A 24559-nucleotide genomic window follows, 5' to 3' on the forward strand; every position below is an offset into this window, starting at 1 on the left:
AAAAACTTGATATGACTGAGTGTGTAATTAGTACATTGACGCTAAAAATATTTTTTTTAAAATGCAATATAATTTAAAGCTGCAAGGACAAACAAACAAATCACAATATAAACAAACAAATATTCAAGTTCGAAATGTTTACTTTAAAAAGGCTGATTGTAAGTTAAACTCATGATTTATTCAATTTAATATGTTTATATAATACGTATTATTAAAGACTTGAAAAGATATACTTTTTCAACCTTTGCAGTAAGTTTGTTAAAAAAACAACATTACAGTTTAATACTGTTTTAGACTTGTTAGAAATAACAATAAAACAAAAGTTATTTTGGCTTTGACAAAGTTCAACAATTGAAATAAAAAAGTAAATGTTTATAAAATATAAAATAATAATTAATCTATATAAGAACCTAGGAATAAATTGATTAACATGAAAACTTTTTCACATAAAACTGTTATCAAATTAGTTTAACTGCATAACTTTTAATTAAATTTAAATATTGTTTCCGATCATCAAGCATGCACACACTAATATTTTACAGTTTAAATTTAAATAAACAAGTTTTCAAAAACCATAATGAAGTATTACTTATAAAAAAAAGAAAGAAAAATAGTCACTACTTAGACTTGGAAAGTCCTGCTAAAACTGAAGCCGTTATCGTCAGCATGTAAGCAATCGCCATTATCAGGAAATTCTTTTTGCCCTGTGAAAAAATGATAAAGTTAAAAAAGTTTTTTTTTAACATCAGACCTTTAAAACTACACAACAGATAAAGTTTTAATATTAGATATAATCAGTTCGTTTTACAAACTTCATCTACAAGTGAAACTTTTCATTTATTTTAATTATTCAATAATTATTAAAGGGTTGCCAAAGATTAAAAAAAAATTCTAGGTTTTTCGAATTTGTCCATTTCTTGTATGAAATTAAATTGTTTGGTAAAAAAAACTGTCTAAAACAGCAAAACAAATATTAAAAAGATACTAAATTGCTACTTTAAATGTGTTTTTTTTACATTCAATAACTGCTTAAAATTCCTTTTTTTTTTTCAAGTTTTTAGCGATTTTGATTTAAAACTTTAGCTGTTTCCATTTATTTTTTGCCTGAGTTGTCAAACTCCAGGTACTCCCAGAATTTTGGACCCCTGTTATAAACATAACTATTTTCAATTTCTAGCTTTTAAACAGCACCAGACACTTATTTGAACAGCATATTGTTTATTTATATGTTTTAATCTATACCCTTATCCCTAACCCACCTTATCCAGAAATAAAAAATAATCAAAAAAAAAAAACATGTTTCAATAATCAAAAACATAATGAACAAAAAATATTTTAAAACAACCAACCGACACTTCCTTGAACAGCAAAACCCCCCAAACCGAAGCCACCAACGCGGGTCCGGAGGTGATGATGGGGAAGGAGACGGCCGGGGACAGGTACTTGTTGGCGATGAACCACCCGACCTCCGCCACGCCCCACATCACTCCCGACACCACGCCCGGCAGGATGGCGGACGGGTACAACTGTGAACAATTTCATTTTTTTATATGTTCCATGTTACAGGGTTCATAGCTAAATTAAAGGTATTAAAAATTAACTTAAACAGTGCAGCAACATTGAAAAGACTTTATTCAAGTTATTTATTTAAAAAAATATGATATGAATAAAAATATAATAAATAGCTTTTTTTTATTTTAATGTATACGATGTTAAGAAATAAATATTTTTGTTTTTAATCTATTTCAATTTTTTTTTTGTTTTACCATTATATTTATAACATTAAAACTTTGTTAGCCCGACGGATGGCTGTAAATATCTTTGTATTGATTTTTTGTATACCATGTTAAGATGACAGGATGTTATTGTAAATTTAGGTTTTGTGATGTGAGTAGTAAAATGTTTTTCTCTTTGTACATTTTAATATCTATTTAGTTATAGCGAGCTTTACCAACAAATTAAAAAGACACAATACCGAACTATCGAACTATATTTGGGAATTAAAAGACGCAAAAAAAAGACTATAATTTAAAATGGGAAATACTCTGTAGAACCAAAACAAAACCGAAAAACAATGAAACATGCCATTTATGTTGCTTGGAAAAATACGAAATTGAAAAAATTAAAAAAGATTTATCATTAAATAAAAGAAAAGAAAGGCAGCAACCCTGCCTACATAATCAAAATATGTATTTCAAAAGAACAAAAACCAACTAAATAATAACAAAAAAATAACAACAAAATAAATCCAAAAACAAGAACAAACAAAGCAAAGATAAGTTAACTTGTAGATAAGTTGTTTTTAAAATAGGCTAACTAAAATTATTCAATTTTAGTTGAAACGTCACAATGTGTTTTTTTGTTTTATTGTTTAAAAATCTTACTTTGTTCTTTACATCGTTCTGAGGAGATGCATAAAGCATCGAAACTAAGTAAACGATTTGAAAATTAGTTGTTTTTTTATATTATAAATATTTAGTTAAATATATTTTTTCTACTATATACTATGTTTTGCCAAAATTTGCCAGGAAATAAATTTATATTTTTGTAAGTAGTAAAAAATAAGATTAATATTTTTGTATGTTTTTGTTACAATTATTGTCAAATTTTTTAATAAATTATTATCTTTTTTATATTTTAACATTATATTTATGACTTTAAAACTTTGTTATTATTCGACAAGTAACAAATTAAAGTTATCTTTTTTTTAACTTAATATGTTTATACAATGATTTTTTATTCTGTAAAGCTTGAAAGTTATTTCAAGTAAATAGATTAAGATGATGACATATAATAACCTATAAAATATTCTTTTTTAATACAAATAGTAAAACAAAATTTGTATTTTCATATCAATAAAGTTAGACAAAGTTTGCTTTGTTTAAACTTGTTTGCAAAATATTAGGTTTGAGTTCACTTTATGACTTGTTTTGAGTTAAAAAAAACTTAAATAAAAATAAACTCTGAAAAACACTTGGTCATGAACCTCTGTAAAACACTAAATGAAAAAAAAAACTTTTTGCGTTAACTTTCAAATACATACTTATTTTTAAGTTAAACTAAAAGAAAATTAATTCTACAAACATTTCAGTTAAAAAAAAGTTTTACACTTATAATTTATCAAATAACAAACTTTTAAATATGCAGGTTAGAAACTTTATATTCAGGTATTTGGTAAAAAGATGAGACAAATGCCTAACTTTTGTTATAATTTTTTTTTGAAATTAGTAATACTTATGGTTTTAACAAAATACAAATAACAACAATTAATTTAAAATAAGACAACTAATGTCTAAAAATATTAATAACAAGAATATATTTTTTGAAAGTTTTACTAATAAAAAGTCAATGAAAAGAAATTTTATGAGACATATAAAAGCAAATTACTGTTATAACGAAAACGTCAAAGGTAGGACAGTTTTATTAATTACTTGTGTCTGGACTAAAATTTATAAATAATTTAAAAGATAAATTACACTGGAATTAACTTTTTTTTTTAATATTTTTTATTATTACTCAGAATTCTATAATACATCAACAACAATAGTCTTTACGCATATTTTGCTTCCAAAAGCATAATTAAATAATACATAAAAGCAAAACAACTAAAATAAATATATTTGTAACCTGTGGTCGATTCTTTTTGAAGCAGCTATAAATGACAAAATAAACAGTTGATCCAACATATATTCCACAAAAATGAGCAAAAACATAATCTAGATCTAAAATAATAATAAGTGCTATTTTTTAAAGTAAAAAAAATAACAGCACTACAGTTAGTTTTATATAGTTCTTAAACTTTTTTTTTTTTTTGATTTAGTACTAATTAAAATTTTATAAAACCTAATATGCCAAAATTAACCTTTTTTTAAAATTTTACTTTAATCATTAGTTAATACTATCTATTATAAGTTTACATGTTGTAAAACTTATTTATTATGGCGATAAACTTACTTAGCTTGTGTTTAACTGAGTTAAAAAAAACTTTATACTGGCCTTTAGAAACTAGAGTAAATACCAACCGTGTATTATATAAAATATTTAGATAATATTTTAATTTTTAACGTTGGTTCTTACCTGTTATTTTAATGTATTATGTTAAAATAATAATTTAAATATAACTAAAGATCTGTCACATTGTAAAACATCGTTATACAACGGAACTCTTTGAAATACAACGCTTGTTTTTATCTCCAAAAACGAAAGTTGATAACTCTAATTCTTACACTTGAAACCAAAATGTACGTAGTCTTGTTACTGAACTTTGCGAAAACGTTTGTGAAAACTCAATGCAGTTAGACAAATAATTATCAAAAATAAAAACGAATAACAGTTACCATTTTGTGAGTCACCATAAGTGTGCTTTATGTGGAGGACTGGTGCAAAACTGAACCCGTACAGCAATCCGGAAAATATTGACAGACTGCATCCACTGTGTTCAAATGATTGGGTAGTTGAAAAAATAAACATAAGTACTTCGGTATGTAAAAAGTTGTATGAAAATTATAGAACACTTTTGGTTTTAAAACAAAAATTTAACAGATTTTAATGTTACGATTAAACTGATTTTTATTCTTAAATAAAACTCATATGTTTTTGTTAATATTTCAGAATACCTAATATATAATATAACTACCACAGATGTTCTTGTGCTAAAACTTTATTTCAACTAACGGCGTTTCACTGCTCTCAAATAAATTTAAGAACAGATCTACGGAGTCTATAAAATATTAACACACATTAGAAAAAAAGCAGAAAAAGCATGTATAATTATGTATAGAGATTATGTAGGTAGTAACTATAAATGAACTTTATGGTTTGAAAACAAAGTTTGGGATAAAAACATAAAATTATAAAATTGTCTACAAAAAATACAAATTTAATAAAAGTAGGCACTAACCTCAAAAAGCTCTAAGAATAGGCAAGTTTTTAAAATGAAAATTAAATTGAGTTGTGCAGAAATGTTACGTCATAATAAATTTAACAAATTGGTCAATAATTTGTACAGCTTAAAAACATGAAGTATTAAGCTTGCAAGTGTATGTAATTGTAATGTGAGTGTTGTGAAATAAATTAGTACATAAGTAGACAGAGTTATTTAAAGTAGAATCGTCGGTTGTGGGGACAAATATTCGATAAATCTTGCCGCTTATTCAGAAGTAGGTCTTTATCTTCTGCTGCAATTACTGCTCTTTCTGTATTGCAAGTTGGGCAAATTCTACTTACTCCGTTGGATGCATGTTTGATCTTTGAAACAATACGTCCAAACATGGAGTGGAGTATTGTTTCAAAGATCAAACATGCATCCAACGAAGTAAGTAGAATTTGCCCAACTTGCAATACAGAAAGAGCAGTAATTGCAGCAGAAGATAAAGACTTACTTCTGAATAAGCGGCAAGATTTATCGAATATTTGTCCCAACAACCGACGATTCTACTTTAAATAACTCTGTCTACTTATGTACTAATTTATTTCACAACACTCACATTACAATTACATACACTTGCAAGCTTAATACTTCATGTTTTTAAGCTGTACAAATTATTGACCAATTTGTTAAATTTATTATGACGTAACATTTCTGCACAACTCAATTTAATTTTCATTTTAAAAACTTGCCTATTCTTAGAGCTTTTTGAGGTTAGTGCCTACTTTTATTAAATTTGTATTTTTTGTAGACAATTTTATAATTTTATGTTTTTATCCCAAACTTTGTTTTTAAACCATAAAGTTCATTTATAGTTACTACCTACATAAACACTATACATAATTATACATGCTTTTTCTGCTTTTTTTCTAATGTGTGTTAATATTTTATAGACTCCGTAGATCTGTTCTTAAATTTATTTGAGAGCAGTGAAACGCCGTTAGTTGAAATAAAGTTTTAGCACAAGAACATCTGTGGTATTTATTCCGATAAGCTTAGCTTATCAGAATCCCAAGGATTTAACGCCTTTTAACGTTACATCTTATAATATAACTATATATTTTTTGATTTCTTATTCTTTTTAGATTAAAATTAAGATGATATACAAAATTAAAAGATAATGTAAATAAATATGAAATACAGAAGATTTAAATTAAAATAATTCAAATGTTGATTAAATAAAAAAATTTAATTATTTTTCTATTTTCATTATTCTTTATAAAATTGTATATTTAGTACAGTTTAAAGTGTCTATTTTAAAAGCTTAATAAAATTTAAAATTTATACGTAAATGAACTAATTATTATTTAATTTGTATTTGTCACTTTAAAAAGTTATTCAACTGACTATGAAATATTTGTATGAGTAAAACTAACACTATTCGGCGCTGTGTAATTGTTAGTTTTTCAACCCAGGAGACTTCAAAATCTTCTATAGACCCAAATTCCTTGTAAAAAATAGTAATACTAAAACAACAGCAACTATCTTAATTACTTTTGAATTTAGAAAAATCTAACCATCTATTTCAATGCACCGTATATAAAAGTATGAACTTAATATAAAAAACTTTCTTTAATACATAATATTTCTATAATAATACATAATTTCTTTAATAAATACAAGTTAGTGATGTGTTAGCAGAGAGTGCACATACTGTTATACTTTTTTTATGATTCCTGTAAATTTCTTTTAACAACACCGCTCAGCTGCCGGTAGTTAAAAAAATACTTAATAGTGCTGTAAACTACATAAAGAGTAATTAGTCACTATGCAATTGTTTCATAATACTGTTTAATGGTTTTTTGAAAAAATTGAACAATCAAAACCGCGCGACTAAGTTTTCTTTGTAAATTGATTCATCAACTAATTAAAGAAAAGTCTTAGACATAATATAAAAAGAAATCAATGAAAAATCGATTTTAATATTACAATTTTTCAAGATCTTACTGCAAACGGTTGTTTCTACAAGTTTATAAAAGGTAAAAAAAATCCTAATGAAGTTAAAATATGTTGTATTTTCTGAAAGGATCAACGAATTTCAACACGCTTGTCATATTGATCAAAACTAAAACCGCTTCCTCGAAATAGACTTAATTAACAACAGTCAAAAAAAAGTTGAAACTTTTATACAAACTTGATTAATTGAGTCAGAAGAAATCCAAAAAAAAAAAAAAAAAATTCTCACATTTTCGAGAAAAACTTTCATACAAACTTTAACTTGATTTATTGAGAAAATACAGTAAAGTAAAATAAAACAAATAAAATGTTTAGTAAAATTTAAGCTCACATTTTCATCTTGTATCAACAGTTATCGCCTTGTATATCAAGGAAACAAGTTTAAACTCATTAAAGAGTTTTTATAATTTTAACCATGTTTGATGTTTTGGATATGTTTATTTTTTGTTGAATATAAATGTATTTCATTTTTATTTTTCTTCCTGTATGTCCCGTTTAAGTGGCTCAGGTTTTAATGTCTGAGTTCAACATTGCACAATTAACAATATAATAATAATTTAGTCAGAACAAATTGAAATAAAACAAATAAAATTTAAATTTAAGCTCACATTTTCATCTTGTATCAACATGGCGTCATCATCGTCGTCCGCTTCCCCGATGTTATCAACGTTCGGTTTAACGAATAACCAGCAGACTGCGCTGTTTATTTGAAAATTTTATTCGAACAGCTAGAATCAAACTAGTGTTTGTGGTGTTGTTTAAATTACATTGTACTTAAAGTTAAGTATACTGCAAGTTGAATGAAAGTAAAAAGTTTCAAAAAAATTTTTTTTGCTGTGTAGTTATTTTAAAACTTTCAATCAAATATAGTTGTTCGATAAAACAGTATTCAAAAAGTAAAAAAGACTATTTTATCAACATATAAAAAAAATGTACATTTATTGAAAAGATTATTCTCTAATATAACTTTAGTAAAAGTTTATTTATTAAGTTTTTATATCTTAAATTTGATTAAATTAAATAATATTTTAGCTAAAAATTTAAGATATTTAATTTAATATATCATGTAGTTATTTACAGTTTCATAGTTTATACATATAAAAAATACCGCTATGTAATTTTAAATAAAACAATAATTTAACTTTTATTGCTGATTTAGTTCAAATAATTTATATAGAGTTTACAAACTACATAGATCTAACAAACTACATTAACACTACATTATTATGCCACTATAACATTGGTATTTTCGTTTACTCAAATATTGGCACTGATCATAGCTTTTGAAAAGCCAGATACGCACCAGTATGTACCTTTAACTCTTTTTATTCGTTTAGTAAATAACTAAATAATATCAGTAGAAAAAGTTTTAAATAAACTTCAAACGATAAATAACTTTTTCATGTGCACAAAAATTCAAATTCTGACAATTCAAATTCTTAAAATGTTTTAGAAATGATTACAAATTATATATAAAGTATATTAAAAAAAAACTAAAAATACGTTTGTAAATATAATTAATACCCTTTCAACATTTTTTTTATTTTACAAAGTTTTGAATATATTTAGAGATATGACTAATAAGTTTCAAAGTATACTAATTTTAGTACTGTTTAAATTTCACTTTTAATAATTTTAATACCATAATTTTAATTAATAGATTTAAAACCGTTTTTTTATTTTAAGAATATACTTTTTGAGATTAGGCCTAAAAAATTTTTTTTTTCTAAGATTTGAGTTGTTGGAATTTAAATTGTCATGTAACCATTTTTTTCACAGCTAATTCATATTTTAAATAATATAAAAACTAAACTTGCTAAATTGTTGTAATGATGAATGTGAAACCTATTAGTAGTAAAGGTATACATAAATTGAATTTTTTTTGAAGTTTTTTATAAAAGACAAGCAAAAGTTAATATAAATATTGGCTGAAAAAGTACAATTTTGGTCACCTCATAAAATAAGACTGAAGTATTGATCGGACAAATGAAATTATTAATACATACTTTAGTTTATAATTATTAAAACATTAAAAACAGATTTGAAACAAGCTACAAACTTATCTTGGTCATCAAAAGTAAGTGTATAAATAGAAGTTTTATTAGTTGTTACTAGTTAAGAATAACTTTAATTCATCTTTTTAGTATGTAAAATTCCTTGCACAACCCATTATCACTTAATAAAATAATCTACTTTAAATGAACTTAAAATTTATGTTAAACTTTTATTATGAAAAAAAAAATCACTTATTTTTTTCTATATTACTTATAAACATTTTTTTTTAAGAATAAATTTGTATCAAAAGAAGCCATTATAATTGAGCTTAACAACTAGATCGTTTATCTATTTTCATTAATGTTTACATTTTTACTTGAAATAAAAGCAGACCTTGACATAGCAAGAACGATTGAAATTGTATTCAGTGTTGGATCACTAATTTCATCTTTTTCAGTGTCAAAAAGTCCAAATCTGTACAAATTGTTTTCGTCAAATTATAATTTTTAAATTCTAGTTTAAAGTATTCATTTGAGATTTTATCTAACTTTAAGCTAAGAATAGTTTACCTTTTTTTTGTGAAAAACAGTAATATAGCACAAAAAAAAAGTTTTTTAAAGAAAACATTAAGAACAACCGAAGAAAAAACGTTTACTTTACAGAAAACTTAAAAATAAACGGACTTATATCTAAAACATTTTTTTTTATAATAAGTATTAAACTCTACTAGTATTAACAATTTGTTAGAGGCTAAATCTCACTTAAGGCAAAAAAACTTATTTACATTCACTCAAATATTCATTCTAATTTCATTTTAGTTAATTTTTGTCCAAAAAGAAAATATTTAGGTTTAGGTGTATTTATTATTGATTTATAGATAAAGGCTTGTTAATTACTAATAAAAAATATATATCATAATAACTTTTATATATAAAAAGTTTCAACAAATAAACTTAATAGATATTTTAAGTTGTAAAATTTCTCAAACATGCATTCAGGTTTTAATAAAGTGATTTAGACTTAACAAAAACTTATAAAGATTTTGTTTTTTAACTGTAAAAGAAAAGACATATTTAAAGCTTTCATTTTTGTCATTTTTACTGCTTTTTAGACGAACAAATACTTACATAAAATACGCTAAAACATAAAAGACTTAAAATTTATACAACTAAAAGTTTTAAAATTAACATCTAAGTAGAAATCCAAATAAGCACATATTAAAAAAAAAATTTCATTATAAAGTACAATTAATAAACGAGAAAAATAAATAACGAATAAACTTTATAGAAAAACTACTTCATCTCCATTGATTATATCAATCACTTCATATTAAGAAAAAGAATAGTTTAAAAGTTTAAACTTATGTTAGTATAGTAATGGAAAGAAAAATAATATTATAGTATATTTACATAATAAAACATGTCAGTAACTTTACTTTACTACATAATACTGCATCTATCTAAATTTAAGTAAAACTTACATACCTTCCTGTGGCCCAGCCAGAAAGCATATTAAATGCACCCCAAATTAACATTCCCAGACCTAATCCAATTGTTTTGATTATTGGTACAACACAAATATTCCCAGTAGACCATAGAAACCCTGTTTTTTTTACTTTTCATACAAAAGTCAAAGAACGTTTTTTAACAAACAAGTGTTAAGAATAAAGGTTTACATTGAAAAAAAAATTATGCAAAAAGTATAATTTAGAATACTAGAAAGTGTTAAAACGTATTTTCTTTGCTTAAGAAAAAAAAAACGTTCATGCAGTATGCTTTAAATTATGTTTTGAAAATTAATTAAAACTTGTGTTTTGAACTTTTCTTTATTGTAAGTAGTTACAGGAAAAATTGTTACAAACCTCCAAGCATAGCAAAAGGATAAAACGTAGGAGAATTTTGTATGCAGTTTGTTATTAGACCAGTGATCCAAATGGCTGAACAAAGAACCCATTGAAAGAAGATACCTGCAAAATTAAATTTCTTTAAAACTTCTTTTTTATAGGTACTGCATACAAAACATGTTTTACCTCACATGAAACTTATAAAAACAGTGCAAATATCCTAAATTTTATTTAAATTTTATTTATCTAAAATTTTTTTTATTGTTTAGTAAAATCACTTCAGTTTTATAATTTTATTACCAAAACAATGTTTTGGTAAAACATTTAAATTTTGTAACATTTTATTGTGATCTTAAAATTTTAAAGTACACAACCTTTTAGAAAAGTTCTAAGCATACTTTAAATTTAAAAACATGGTTATTGACTCAGATAAATACATGGCAACAACTAACCATCACCAGTTTCAATTTTTTTCACTGGTACAAAATTGCTGCCAAAAAACAAAATTGAAATGCCAGTGCCAACATAACCAATCCATTCTTGTGAAGAAGAATCTTTATACATATAAGTTATTGTTAAAACTTTATAGAAAAGTTTTTGATGAGTTTATTTTAAGGTAAAAACTCTTCTTTTAAATGCTCTGCCAGCTCATAAGTACAGTTAAAGTCAAACAAGTTTAAAGCAGTAAAAAATTGCACAACATTTTAAATTTTTTATTTAAATCACATGGTAATATGATCATTAAATTTATTTATAAAAAATACTGTTGTAATTCTAAACTCTTAATTATTATGCAAGATATGATAAAATAAATTGTATTTTGTTGAATTTTTAAGCACACTTAAAAAAATTGTTAGGTTTAAAATCATACTAAACTTGCAAAAAACAAGTTTTAGAATTTATAAGAAAAAAAATACTATAAAACTACTTAAAATAAAGATTTTAAAAGTCTAGTTTGAATAACGAACTATAAAGCAAAACCATTTATAAATTTAGTTGTCACTGTGTTAGTAACTATGTTGAAAAAACACCTTAAAGGTTTTACTTAGTAATTCTTCAGTATTTGACAAAAATATTGAAAAACTGGTTTAAGGGTCTGTCAAAGAAACCAAAGAAAAAAAAATTGTCCATGGTTGAAAAACACTTAATTGATAATCATGTGTGTGGCAGTAACTGCAAAGAGGAGAAATTTTCTATTTTAATTCGAGCTGAGAACTATTTTTAGCTTAATATTCTGGAAGCTTTATGTTCTCAATAATTAAAGCCTTGTTTATTTAATCAGAAAAAGTTTGTTTCTCAGACTGGATTTAAAAAAAAAGTAGTTTTATAGTAATTGTATTCTTATATATTGTGAAAGTTAAATTTTGTTATTGTAAAATTCTACTGTTAGTTTTGCCTTTTTGTTTTTAATGTATCAATTTCTAACAGTAAATGGCAATGTTTTTTTGCTTTAACTTTTATTTTTATTTTACACCTGATTATTACATCATTTTATATTATATATATATATATATATCTTTTTTAAATAAATCTATTTTAGTTCATTCTTACTGAGATAATGTTTTGATTAGCTTTAGCTTAAAGTACCAAGGAAGTAAATGAATTAAAATGAAATATGTTTTGCAAAATATTTTTAAACAAAAAACACATTAACAATGTACCCAAGATCTTCACACACTACCAAGTCAGTTTTTGTAAGCATTCTCAGATGTTGGCCCTTCCATCAACCTTATAAAAATAAAGTCTTAAGTCAAGGAACAGATATAAGGCATTAATCAAAATTGATGGCAACAACACTGAAAATGTCAAACTATGTATACTTTGGATCAAATGTTAAGTCAAAAGCATCATCAAACAAAGAAATAAATTGTTAAATTAGAATGACATCAGTCATGTTTGCTTGTCTGACTGCGAGAGTTTTAAATAAACTTAAGTCGTATTTCCACAAAGTTTAACGCTTATTATGCTTGTGTATGTAGTAATCTTCTATCTTGTAGCAAAAGTGTATTTTATCAAAAGTAAAAGAGAGAAAAATAAAAACCTCAAACGTACAATGCCTCAACTTAGATTTAAACAGCAACAAAAAAATTACTAGAAAGGAAGTACTGAGTCATACAGTCTTACCACTATGTACTTTAATCTCAGCCAACAAATTCTCTAAGAATGAGCAACAAACAAATCCCACAATCTCTTGTTGTAGAGCAAGTTGGTTGTTGACAAATGCAACCACAGTCATCTAGCACTTTGTTTTACAGATGTCTGCAAGTGCAATCCAAAGAGCTTGAATGTTACAACTGTTAAGTGCAAGAAGCTTGCTAATGACCACAACAAATGGTGATATTCTGTATACTTAAGAAAAAAAGAAAAAAATAACTTTAAGAAAATAAATCAAACGAATAAATGATATCAAAAATGAACTGATTTGTATATTTTATTTGTTTAGTTATTATTTTGTTGCGTAGCTATTATTTTTGTGTTTGTAATTCTTTTTATTGTTTAATATCATTTACAATTTTTTAGCATAATACATAAAGTTAAATTTAGTCTGGTAAAACTATACAGCTTATGTGTAATTGCCAAGGCTCAGGTCTGCAGTCATAAGGTTTTTGTTTTTTTAAACAATAACACATGAGTTATAAAATAATAATGAAACCAATCTTTAAAAAGATAAACAAATCTGTATCTGCAGACCAGAACAAGATTTATTAAACAAAAGCTGTTTAATATTAACTATAAAATCGCAAAAAAAAAAACAGAAACACATTCAAATTTGTAAAGATAGATTAAACTTGAAAGTATAGCTCTGGTTTCCTAATATAGACAGTATTAAGTCACCATATAACAAAAAGTAAAACATCTTACTTGTTTGGTTTCCAAGCAAACTTGTGAAAACCATGGCTTGATTATTTTCTTTTAGTGCAGGTAAACTTGTGTTAACACCATGTGTAAACTTTAAGGAATCTCCATGTGAAAACTCTAAAACGTTATAATTTGTTACACTATTTGTATGACATATCTTTTGATAAAAAACTTAAAAAAAAAAGAAAAGTAAGTTAATAATTTTTTAATATTACTGAAATATTAATTAAAGTTTTACTACTAACAAAAACATAAAAACAACATAATTTATGGTTTGTGAAACAGGAAATACAAATTTTTCAACTTAAGATTTTCTGAAAATGTATAAGAATTTCTATAATTTTTCTGACCTTTTCAAGTTTAATATTAAAGTTAAGTCAAAACATGGTTTCAAAAAAAAAATATTATATTCAAAACTTTTTGCTGTGGTTTTTAAGTGATAAAAAAAATTGGTAGCATTATAAAATATTTTATTTATTTTGTATTGTATATCTTACTTTATGCAATAAAAAACAAAACATAATGGGCCATTCTACTACTAAAGTAAAAAAAAAATTATTGAAAAGTCATTAAATATTTTTGTAAAAAACTAGAACTAACAAAATCTGAATTTTGTGAGTGATACTGGTAGCTTGCTAGTTTAAATTCAAACTTTAAACAAAATTTTGAAAACTACTTAAAATTCAGTTTAGATAATCTACAGTTGTCAAAAGCAGTTCTAAATTAGTTTTTTTATATTTTTATTCTGTAAAAATGTTAGTTTAAATAACAATATTATATCATCTGGTACAATATTTGATTATGTTCTTAAAAAGGCATTTTTAAAAGTTTTTTGTAAAAAAAATTATTTTGGAAGCTAAAAATAAAAGTAAACTTTAATAATTATATTTTAAACAGTTTACTCTAAATAAAGTACCATTTGATATTTATATCAGAAACTTCCTAGTTTTTCAAAAGCATCAAAAGAGGCATATCAAAGATTTTTTGTCCTTCAAAGCTAAACATATATCATTATAACTAGGTATGTTAAATTTATAAGTTTAACTATTTAAATAAGTAATAAAACTACATTACACGTTTTAGAACTGTTATGAAACTTTAAATTTAGAACTTACCTACATTTAGCACCAAAATAAGTAGGGTTACTGAGCATAAAATTGTTTTGTACATTTTTTATTTCATAAATAACAACACATTGAAGTCCTGTATTTGTTTTTAAAGTTATTAAAATCTTATTTAATTAAAACTAAACTTGTAACTTTATTTATAACATTAATTTAATAAACTTTTTATAGTTCAGTATTTTACCAATATATTAAGTTGAAATTATTAATATTTAATTTAAGATAAAAACTGAGTATTAAACTACAACTTATTATATAAATTTTCATGGAAGCTCACAAAAACAAATAAACAAAAAAATTCAAGTTCTTGATTTAACTAAAAACTTAACACAAGTAGTGTTAAATAAATTAAGTATAACCAAATGCATACAATACTTAAGCTTCTTTTTGGAAACTCAACAAAAAAAATTATAACTAAGTTACTAATGTTTTAAATAAACTTGGTAATTTAGTCCAAGATAAATTAAACCTAAACTATTTATAAAAAATTTGAAGTTGCAGAGACCGGGTTTACTGTCTGCTAGATTTTTGCTTTAAACTAACTTGAATAAATATTTTTTTAAAGATTTTTATGAAAGCATTTGCAGATACCTTATTTTGCATACCATTTGCAAAACCACTATAGAAAATTACCCTAATTTAGTCTATTACACAAAAATAATACTAAAATTTCCCTAAGACAGGCTTAATCAAAATATAGCCTGTAAATTGGGTCGGTTGCAGTTGTAAGGTTATGGATTTTTTTTTTTATTAATACAGTGCTTATTCACTTATCCGGACTTCACTTATCCTGACGCTCACTTATCCGAAAAGTTTTGGTCAGAAGAAAGTTCAAAAAATTTTTAACATGTATTAAACAGTAATATTTTTGTATGATAGAAATATTTAAGCTTTCATGCTGTAAAAAAATTTTAAGTGATTTTATAAATTCTATAAACGTATGTTCTTTCTTATTTATATTAAAATACTTTGTTAGGAGTGATATGTTTCCGTTAATTGACTTTAAACTTAGTCAAAGTTTTTTCGTGTTATATCTTTATATATACGTGATAGTCATGGAAAACAGTGCTTAAACAAAAAAAAACAAATATTTACTTAAAAACAAAACTAGTTGATTTTAATGTTACTGTTGAATGTATGTTAAAGTTTAAATTTTGGCAAAGTTTGAAAATCAGAATGATAATAAAAGATATCATCGATATCTTCAAAATACTTATTTCAAAAGGCTAAAAATAAGCTATTAAAACTAAAAGCTTTTCTTTTGCTCATAAGTAAACTACAAGTTTGAGAGAATATAGAGTTTAAAAGTTTTAATGGTAAGTTAAAGAAGATATTTTAAACATATAATTTTACGCTTTAGGTTCTTCCGTACACCAGGTCTCCAATCCAAAATTTTTGAGCGCTTTTCTTTTGTTGTTCAATAAACAACAACAGTTTATACTGAATTTTTTTGTTATCCCTGATGTAAATTAAGATAACGTTTTGTGTTGTAGGGGGTGTACCTAAGAAGAAAAAATTTTAAGCGTTTGTTTTTTTTATTTATAAAATGGGTTGTGCTTTTCTTGATTAAATGAGATAAAAATGTGAATCTCACAACTAATACTATGGTCAATGGATTGATGTGATGGAGACCTTTTGGTCACCAATCCAAGGTCTTAAAAACAATGTTTTGAATAATTTTTATTCAACTATCTTAAACACAAACTTTACATTGTTTTTGACATGTGCAAAATGTAATAAATTCGTGAGTTAACTTAACTGTTATACTAAACCAAGTAAAATAAAACTTACAGAAAATACCAATAAAATACTATTTGGTTGTAGAAAATACTAATTCTATGTAATGGAAAACTCAAGAAAAGGTAGCAATTAAATGAAAATTTTAAAGTCTTGAAAATACATAAATATGTGTCTTAATATCTGTTCAAACAATACAAACTCTTACAAAAAACATTTTTGTTTGACTTTTGTAGTTTTTCTAGTAGTTTTATAGTGAAAGCTTATTTTTATACTACTACATTTAGATGGGTAGCTTCAAAAACCTAAAACTAATTTGCATATTTGCTGATGGGTAATAAGTTTTGTTTTCAAATCTTTACCCCTATTCCTAACCTACCTTACCTAAAAATATAACAAATAAATCACAAACAATGTTTTAATAATTGAAATTATAAATAACATAAAAATACATGTATACAAGCTTGTAACAGGATATCAAGCTGCACTTGATTACTGTTTAGATTTGGTTGGAATTTTTGAGCTAAAAGTTCATTAAAGCTTTAAGAGAAAGCTTGCAAGGTCAAGTTTTATACTGATGCATGTTTAATACAATTGACTATAGGAGAAAATAAAGTGCAGACAAGAAATTACTGATGTAATGTTGCAAAAAGTTAAGAACACTGCTATATAAATCAGCCACAGAAAGCAGTGGGGAATTCTAGCCACAGCCTGCTGCAGTAAACGTGATAATGAAGAATAGACATTTATATAGTTTTTTTGTGTTTTATAAAGTGTTTTTTTATTAGTGTTATTTTTATAAGTATTTCTTATTTACATTCTAGGTAATTAAATCTTATTTTGTTTTATACATTCTTTAAGTATATTCTTGCTAGATTAAATCTTGTGTAAAGGTTTTGACCACATTTAAAGTGTTTTCTAAATTTGATATTCTTTATATATCTGTTAGTGCTTGCAATTGTTCTTTAATACAACATGTTCATTCATTGTCATGCCAAGTTATGTATAGAGTAGCCTTAAATATTATTGAATATAAGCATTTAGTATAAGTTAAGTTTATGATCTTAAGGTACCTACATCCATAGGTTACAAGCTTACCAAATATGCAAGTTATTTACAGGTTTTTAAATCTGCCCCTTTTAGATTTAATTTTAAGCCAAGTCAAGTTTCTTTTATCTGGGTTGAATCAAGTTATTAAAAAACAAAATGATGAAATTTTGCAGCTACAAAACTAACTTGAAATATGTCATAAAAACTTATAATGTGTTATAAGAATGTTTAAATAAAGAACTACAAATATTTTAGATAGTTAATTCAGATTTGCCATTAAAGCTGTATCTTGCTAATTAAGGCAAAAAAAAAAACAGGAAAAACTCTAATTTTGAACAAAAAACCCAAATTTTAAGTAGTTTTTACATGAAATTTAGATTTGATACGAAAAATGTATCATGTTGAAAACATTTTATACTAAAAATGGACAAAAAAATTGTACTTCAAAAATCAGGAAAAAATTAAAGCATCTGCCTTAAATTTTTTAAAAACCTATAGTAACCTTGTTAATTTTAATAACATATGTACTTTTTATACATTTCAATTATAAAAATTGATTTCAATTAGGAAATTTGTTACTCAAGTTAATGCATTAAGAGAAAGTTAAAAATTAATAAAACTTTTGTTTATTGTTTGACTTTAGTTTCTAGTTGAGAGCAACTCTGTTTTATCAAAAACATCAAACTGTTATTAATCTTTAAATACTGAGTTAAAAACAACTAAAAAGAGTTAAAAAAAATCCTCACCATTGTACTGTACATTTCTTATTATAATGTTTTCTTCTGTAATTAATAATTCAGCTATTCTATTTTTTACAGATTAAACAAGCTCAATTTTTATTGTCTAGTAAAAACATACTATAAAGAAAAAAGTGAAAATTTAGTACTACATAAAAAAGTTGACAAAGTGCAGCTAGAAACTCAAATGTTAGTTGATACTAAAGGTAAACTTTTAATGAATTTAAATTGATTACTAAACAGTTTTGCATAAGAGGTGCAAAGTAAGTGATTTTTTTTTTCAGTTAAACTGATAAAAAACTTTACTAAAATAAATGGTAATTTTTTTATTAAAACAAGCTATATATAATTAGTTTGTTAAAATTAGAGAGTGTTTAACTCATTATAAATAAACAGTATTACATTTACACTGTATAAATAATCCATACTTCAAAATTTCTTTTGAGAAAAAAAATGCTTTATTGAGGTATAATAGTAAATATGCAATTTCAGTTATTTTAAATAATTTAAACAGGGAAAACACCACTGAAGCTGCACAATGTGACAATTCTAGTATAAAAGTTAGGAAGTATGGTTTGTTAACTTCTTTGTTTAATAATAAGATAAAAACACTTAGTTTATGGTTACAATTATAATATTTTTTTAGCTTTTACAAAGAAGTCTGAGAAACTGGGCACAGAATTTTCTAAAAACCATGACATTAATGTAATCAAATTAGAACCAGGTGACAACATTGTAAATATTTCATACGAAAATGATTCTATTTCTGAAAATTCTAAATTATTAGTAAATGCTGAAAAAGCTGATAAGTTAAACACAAGTAGTTTCCGTTTTACTAAAAGTATATGGCTGCTTAAATTGTTTTTTATTAAGTTTTTCAATTAGTTTCGAGTAAATTATAGTAACATTTAGAGTGAGCTAAAAAATACTTTAATTCATATTTCATAAAATTTTAAATTTTAGAAGACAGTGAATTATACTAAAAACTAGTTTGTTGATTTCTAAAACACTTGAATTTTTTTTTAAATGTTTTACTTTTTTGAATCTTAAAAACTTGTTTAAAAACATTGTTACTACAAATATTCTCTTATAAAATAGTTTTATATTTGTTTTACAAGTAACATATTAAAACATACGGTCTATATATAATTTTTATTGTTAGGTAACACAACCAAAGAAAATTATGATAACTTGAATAAAAGCTTTATTCCACAGTCTCTGCAGTCAGATCAACCTTCTAACTGCAAAGTTACAAGTTTGTTGTTTTTTACTTCTAACAGATTGCATGTTCTTAGTTAAAAAAAAGGTAAAAGTAAGATATTACTAAACTAGATTAATTAGTGTAATATTTGTTATTTTTAAGTTCTATAAGTTGTACATTATAATTATATTGTTGCAATATCAATAAAAAAAAAATTTGCTCTAAACAAATTTTCATTTTTAATAAAAATAGTTTTTATAAACAAATTATTAACTTATTTATATAAATCTGGTTGTGTTTTTTAATTGTGTTAATCTAAAATTTATTAGGTTAATTGTATATTAGTATGATAACTTTTGTTCTAGTGGTTTATATTTTTGTTTTTGTAATTAGTTCTGTTATTATTAGTTGTTGTTAAATATGTATGTAAACGAAATTTATTACTTGTTTTATTTATCTTTTCCGATTTTTTATTTTAAAACATTCGACTAAAGTTTTTATGCATTTTATTTAAAAGTTTTCAAACAGAAAAAAAAAATTAAGAGGTACTTAAAAATTCTTATTTGCTATGTAAATAAAAATATTGCTTAAAATGAACTTTTTTTAAGTAAAATCAGTTGTAAAACTTTTACCAAAAATGATTTTATAAAATTAGAAAAAATATTAATTGTAATGAGCTGTTGTTTTTTGTATAATATTAACAAATTTTTTTACAACAGTAACGATATGTTTTATATTTTGATGAAGATTTTGTAAAGTAATTAATAGTTTTCTCAATTTTTTCATTTCCCATTTTAAACTGAAAGGCTACAAAACACTAGTTTCTTTATTTTAATTTGGTTTCATTTTGTTACTAATTTTATAAAGATTTTTTGGGTTTTACAAATTGTTTAGCTTCAAAAGAATATATAATAAATGTTTAAAAATTTATTGTTATAAACAAAGTTTATTTTATTTTCTGTATACATTTTATTAGTTATAATTCGGAAGTAAAAAAAAATATCAAATTTTTTTAAATTTTTATAAACCTCAAGCTGGTTTCATACTGATATTTTATTTAATAACAACTCAGAACAAAATATAAGGTGCTTATATTGTTTAGATTTTTGTTATTTTCGTAAATTTTTACTATCTAGTTTTTTTAAGTAAGAATAAGGTAATACGCACTACTACTTTTATCGACTTATTTATTATGATTATTTACTCTACTTATTTTTGATTTTTTAACTTCAACCAACAATAAGCTCGATTACTATTTTATTACTATTTTTATTTTGATTTTACATTTTAAAGTATTATAAAACATTAAATCAAACACATCAAAGTTTAACAATTTAATTTCATTTAGTCCTTTGTCTTTGATTTGATTTTATTTCATTTTTTTTTTTTTTTCATTTAGTTTTTGCGAGTTTAAACTAGAGATAATAATAAGATTTACTATTTGAAAAACTTTTCAAAGACAGGCATTTTAAAACAAAGCTTACCTTAAAACTTGATTTATAGTTACGTCATTATATCCTTTTTTTAAACTTTTATATGCAAGAAAATTTTGAATTAATCAGTTCTAATTGCCTACTGAAGAAGAATTTGAAAGTACTTTAGGCAATATAAGAATACTAATAAATTTGTAGATTTTTTTGTTAAATATAAAAAAAACTTTTTTATATAAAACGGTTATATATTTATATCATATATTAGTCAAAGTTTACTTACTTTTTGATTTTGAATTATTAAAAGAATAAAATAATCTTTTATTTAAGAAACAGCACACAGATTGCAGTTTTTTTTCTTTATTTACTACCAGGCTTTAGTAGGTTTAATTTTAACTGACCTTATTAAACTAGCAAAACAGTATGTATACAAATAATTAGTATAAAAAGTAACTAATTAGTAGTTTAGATTTTTAAAACTATAAGCTTTGTCTTTCCTCTATCTTTCAAATATATCGGTCTTTTAAAAACTGTTCATACAAATTATAAGTTTGAATAGTTTAAAAATAATACCATAAACAATATATACATTTATATTTTTAAATAGACACTTATATACATACAAACTAATATGACAATAAATATTTAAAAAAAAAGGTTGTACTATTATTGCAAATTAAAAATTGTTTTCTTAAGAGTAACCAATTCTTTGAATTATAAAATTAAATATATATTAGCTTGATTTTTATAAACCTTTATATAATATATATAAATTTAAAAAAAGATTGATTCTTCAATATAACTGTAAAATTATTGACTAGAAACATTGTTAACTAAAAATGTTGTTCAATATAAAAGCAAATACTTTTTAATGTTTTTTACCATCAAACTATTATCGGAAACAAAGATTAGTCAGTTCAAGTAAGATTTATACAAAACTTACATCTCCTTAAATATAATATTTCAAAATAAACTGTAAGATGATATAAAATAACTTGCTCTGCTTTATTTCAAAAAAAAAACGAGTATTCTAAAACCTAGTCTAACAATATACTTATGACTAAAAGTTTTATTTTATGAGCTTGTCGTCATTTTTGGACATTATGTTAATGTTTATCTATGTATGACTTGTATATTTACACAAAGTACAAAAGTATTACTTATAAAAAATACTAAATGTACTTTTAGGTTTTGCTGCTACACCCAAGAACGAGATAAAAAAGTTCGAGTGTCCGACATGCGGAAAGAAATTCGCACTGAGAAACACGTTGAACGCGCACAAGCGGCTGCATAAACAAAACCATCAGTGCGAAATATGCCTCAAGTATTTCCGATGCAAGTCGAAACTCGACAACCACTTGAGGGTGCACACTGGTGAGAAGCCGTTCAAGTGTCCCGTTTGCGGTAAATGTTTCGCGCACAAAAGCAACCTCAACGCCCACCAGAAAACCCACAATTCCAAGAAAAGCTTAAAGTGCCCCGTTTGTCCGGAAGGGAGATTTTTCAGAACGAACACTGACTTGGCCCACCACATGGCGTTTCACTACGAGCCGAAGCACGCTTGTGTGAAATGCGGAGAAAAGTTCCACAGGTCGAGCGACTTGGACAGGCACCTGCTGTTCCACTTCCAACCCGCTTACGAGTGCGACAAATGCGGCAGGAAGTTCCACACTCCAGGAATTCTGAAAAAGCACAAGTCGATCCACGACAAACCGAAGCACGTTTGTTGAATTGCGGTAGAAGTTTTACAGTTTGAACTCTTTGAACCGCCACATGAAGCTGAAATTGAAGGCGGGGTTGACGGACGCTCAGACTGAGACAGGATAGTTTGAGGTTGTTGGAAAACTTAGGCTGCTTTTTGTTGCAATTTAAAAGAGTGTGGGTGGATTTAGTTTTAGACACTTTAGTGTTTAGATTTTTTGCTCAACTTATTTTCTTATTGCTTCATTTTCGTTGACTATACAGTACTGATTTTAATTTTTAGGTAATATTTTTAGATTTGCGCCTAGCATTGTTTAAAATAGATATTTTTTAAATCGTATAGTAAATAAAAAGTGTTAAGAGATAGATATACAGTCTTGCTTTTATTAATTGAAAAATCTATTAGAGGATTGGTACATGTATAATTTAATAAAACGATTACATTTCTAATAAAAATTGAGGTTTTGTATATTTTAACTTTTTTTTTACTTTTAAATCTTTCTGTGCACTCCAGGCGCGTAGCTTGGTACGTTCCTGCAGAAACGTAAACCTATGTGCGAAAAAACTTGCTTTTATTTGAAAATACTCTTCTTTCTTAGCTTTTAGTTACCATTTATACTTATTTATGAACTCCTGAAAAATAATTTTTAAATATATGTACTCTTATACATTTTTAGTGTTGTAAAAATTAAACGAATTAAATACATCTAAAATGTATACTTTTAGCGCGTTAGAGATTTAATTTGTCATAAAGCTGCATTGCAAAATTGATTCTAATGGAAGCCGTAGCTTTTATTTCAAAAATCAAAATCATACAATTTTATGTTACATTTGCACAATTTAATGTTGTTTCTATTGACTACGTTAAATTTTTGATTTTGAAAACAATATAAATGTTTTTAAGTTAAATTGTGATTTTCTTCTACTTAATTTCAATGAAAGTTTTATGGGTTTACACAAGTGGCAACACATAAAAAGTCATAAGGGGTGTAGAACAAAAAAAAATTGCCTTGCATAAAAGTATCACCCATACTTCAGCATTCAATTTTTGAAGTATTAACATATCTGCATATTTTCACATTATATCACTAACATTAGAGGTAATTTAAGTCATGTGATCCCGCTAGGACTTTATCACGCGTCATTTCAGATGTTTTGATTTTTGCAGATTCGTAACTTTTTTGAGCTAGCTACGTCCCTGGTTCACTCTAAAATATACTAGATGCACTGATTTACAGATAATTACCCTAAAAACGATATTTTTTAATTTCAAACAAACTCAGACAAGTTTATTTTGACTCAGACTAGTTTTTGGTCACTTAGACTTTTTTTTCCTTTAGAAAGCGAACTTGTACTTTGCTAAAAGCTTATGAGATAAATGTGATAGTATCGTTTATGCTGCTTATAATTTGTATGAGGATAAAACTAAAAAACGGATTTAACTTGTCTGTTAGTAAATGTTTAAACTTTTAGTTTTAATTTTTATGTTTAACATTACATTCAAAGTAATATTTAATAACGTATTCTGGTAGGTTTAAAAAAAAATTATTTTAAATAAAAGTTTGAGAAAAAATATATCTTGTTCTTAATTTTTCTTAAAGTTTTAATTACATAGTTTTTGGTTAAAAATCAGATTTTGTTTTGAAAAGAGATTTTTCAAGTTGTACTAACTTTGAAAACTTTATGTTTTCAGAAGTTGTTTCTATTTTATATATTTGTAAATTTTTAATAAAGTTTAAGTAAAAGAACACTGATTAATCTGTAAAGCTGTTTTGTGAGTTTTAGTTAACATTTTTTAGTAAATTATTTAAAAAAGGTTTAATTTAGATAAAAAAGTAGTTTCATTTTTTATCTTGTTTAGTTAGTTGCTGTTATTTTAATGCATTTTTTTTAATAATTAAGATAATTTGTATTGGTTATTTAATTATCTAGACTTTTTATAGCCTTATTTAATTTTTTAAATTTATAAAAACACATGATGTACATGTATTCTAGTTTT

At 24.6% G+C, this 24559-nt stretch overlaps 2 protein-coding genes across 3 annotated transcripts; one reads left to right on the forward strand and one right to left on the reverse strand.

Annotated features, from left to right (window-relative positions):
- Positions 1–405: 405 nt before the first annotated feature.
- LOC145843956 (transmembrane protein 144-like) lies at positions 406–14785 on the reverse strand. 2 transcript variants are annotated; one of them, XM_082951244.1, is made up of 12 exons: positions 14696–14785; positions 13584–13697; positions 11174–11275; positions 10740–10844; positions 10363–10480; positions 9272–9352; positions 7492–7582; positions 6304–6374; positions 4338–4432; positions 3628–3722; positions 1350–1526; positions 406–704 (listed from the first exon to the last, which is right to left on the reverse strand). In XM_082951244.1, the coding sequence occupies exons 1-12, from the start codon at positions 14748–14750 to the stop codon at positions 618–620; spliced, it is 1191 nt and encodes a 396-aa protein (XP_082807370.1). In that variant the 5' UTR covers positions 14751–14785; the 3' UTR covers positions 406–617. The 2 variants fall into 2 exon arrangements, with proteins under 2 accessions (XP_082807370.1, XP_082807371.1); XM_082951245.1 differs by lacking the exon at positions 1350–1526.
- Positions 14786–18313: 3528 nt separating this feature from the next.
- LOC145844418 (uncharacterized) lies at positions 18314–22704 on the forward strand. Its single transcript, XM_082951818.1, has 5 exons — positions 18314–18417; positions 18743–18801; positions 18875–19048; positions 19391–19483; positions 22048–22704. Coding segments are annotated over exons 1-5 (870 nt in total). The 5' UTR covers positions 18314–18415; the 3' UTR covers positions 22590–22704.
- The last annotated feature ends 1855 nt before the right edge of the window (positions 22705–24559 follow it).

This window comes from Thalia democratica, chromosome 9 (assembly GCF_965202585.1).
Source record: "Thalia democratica chromosome 9, ktThaDemo2.hap1.1, whole genome shotgun sequence".
NCBI lineage: Eukaryota > Metazoa > Chordata > Thaliacea > Salpida > Salpidae > Thalia > Thalia democratica.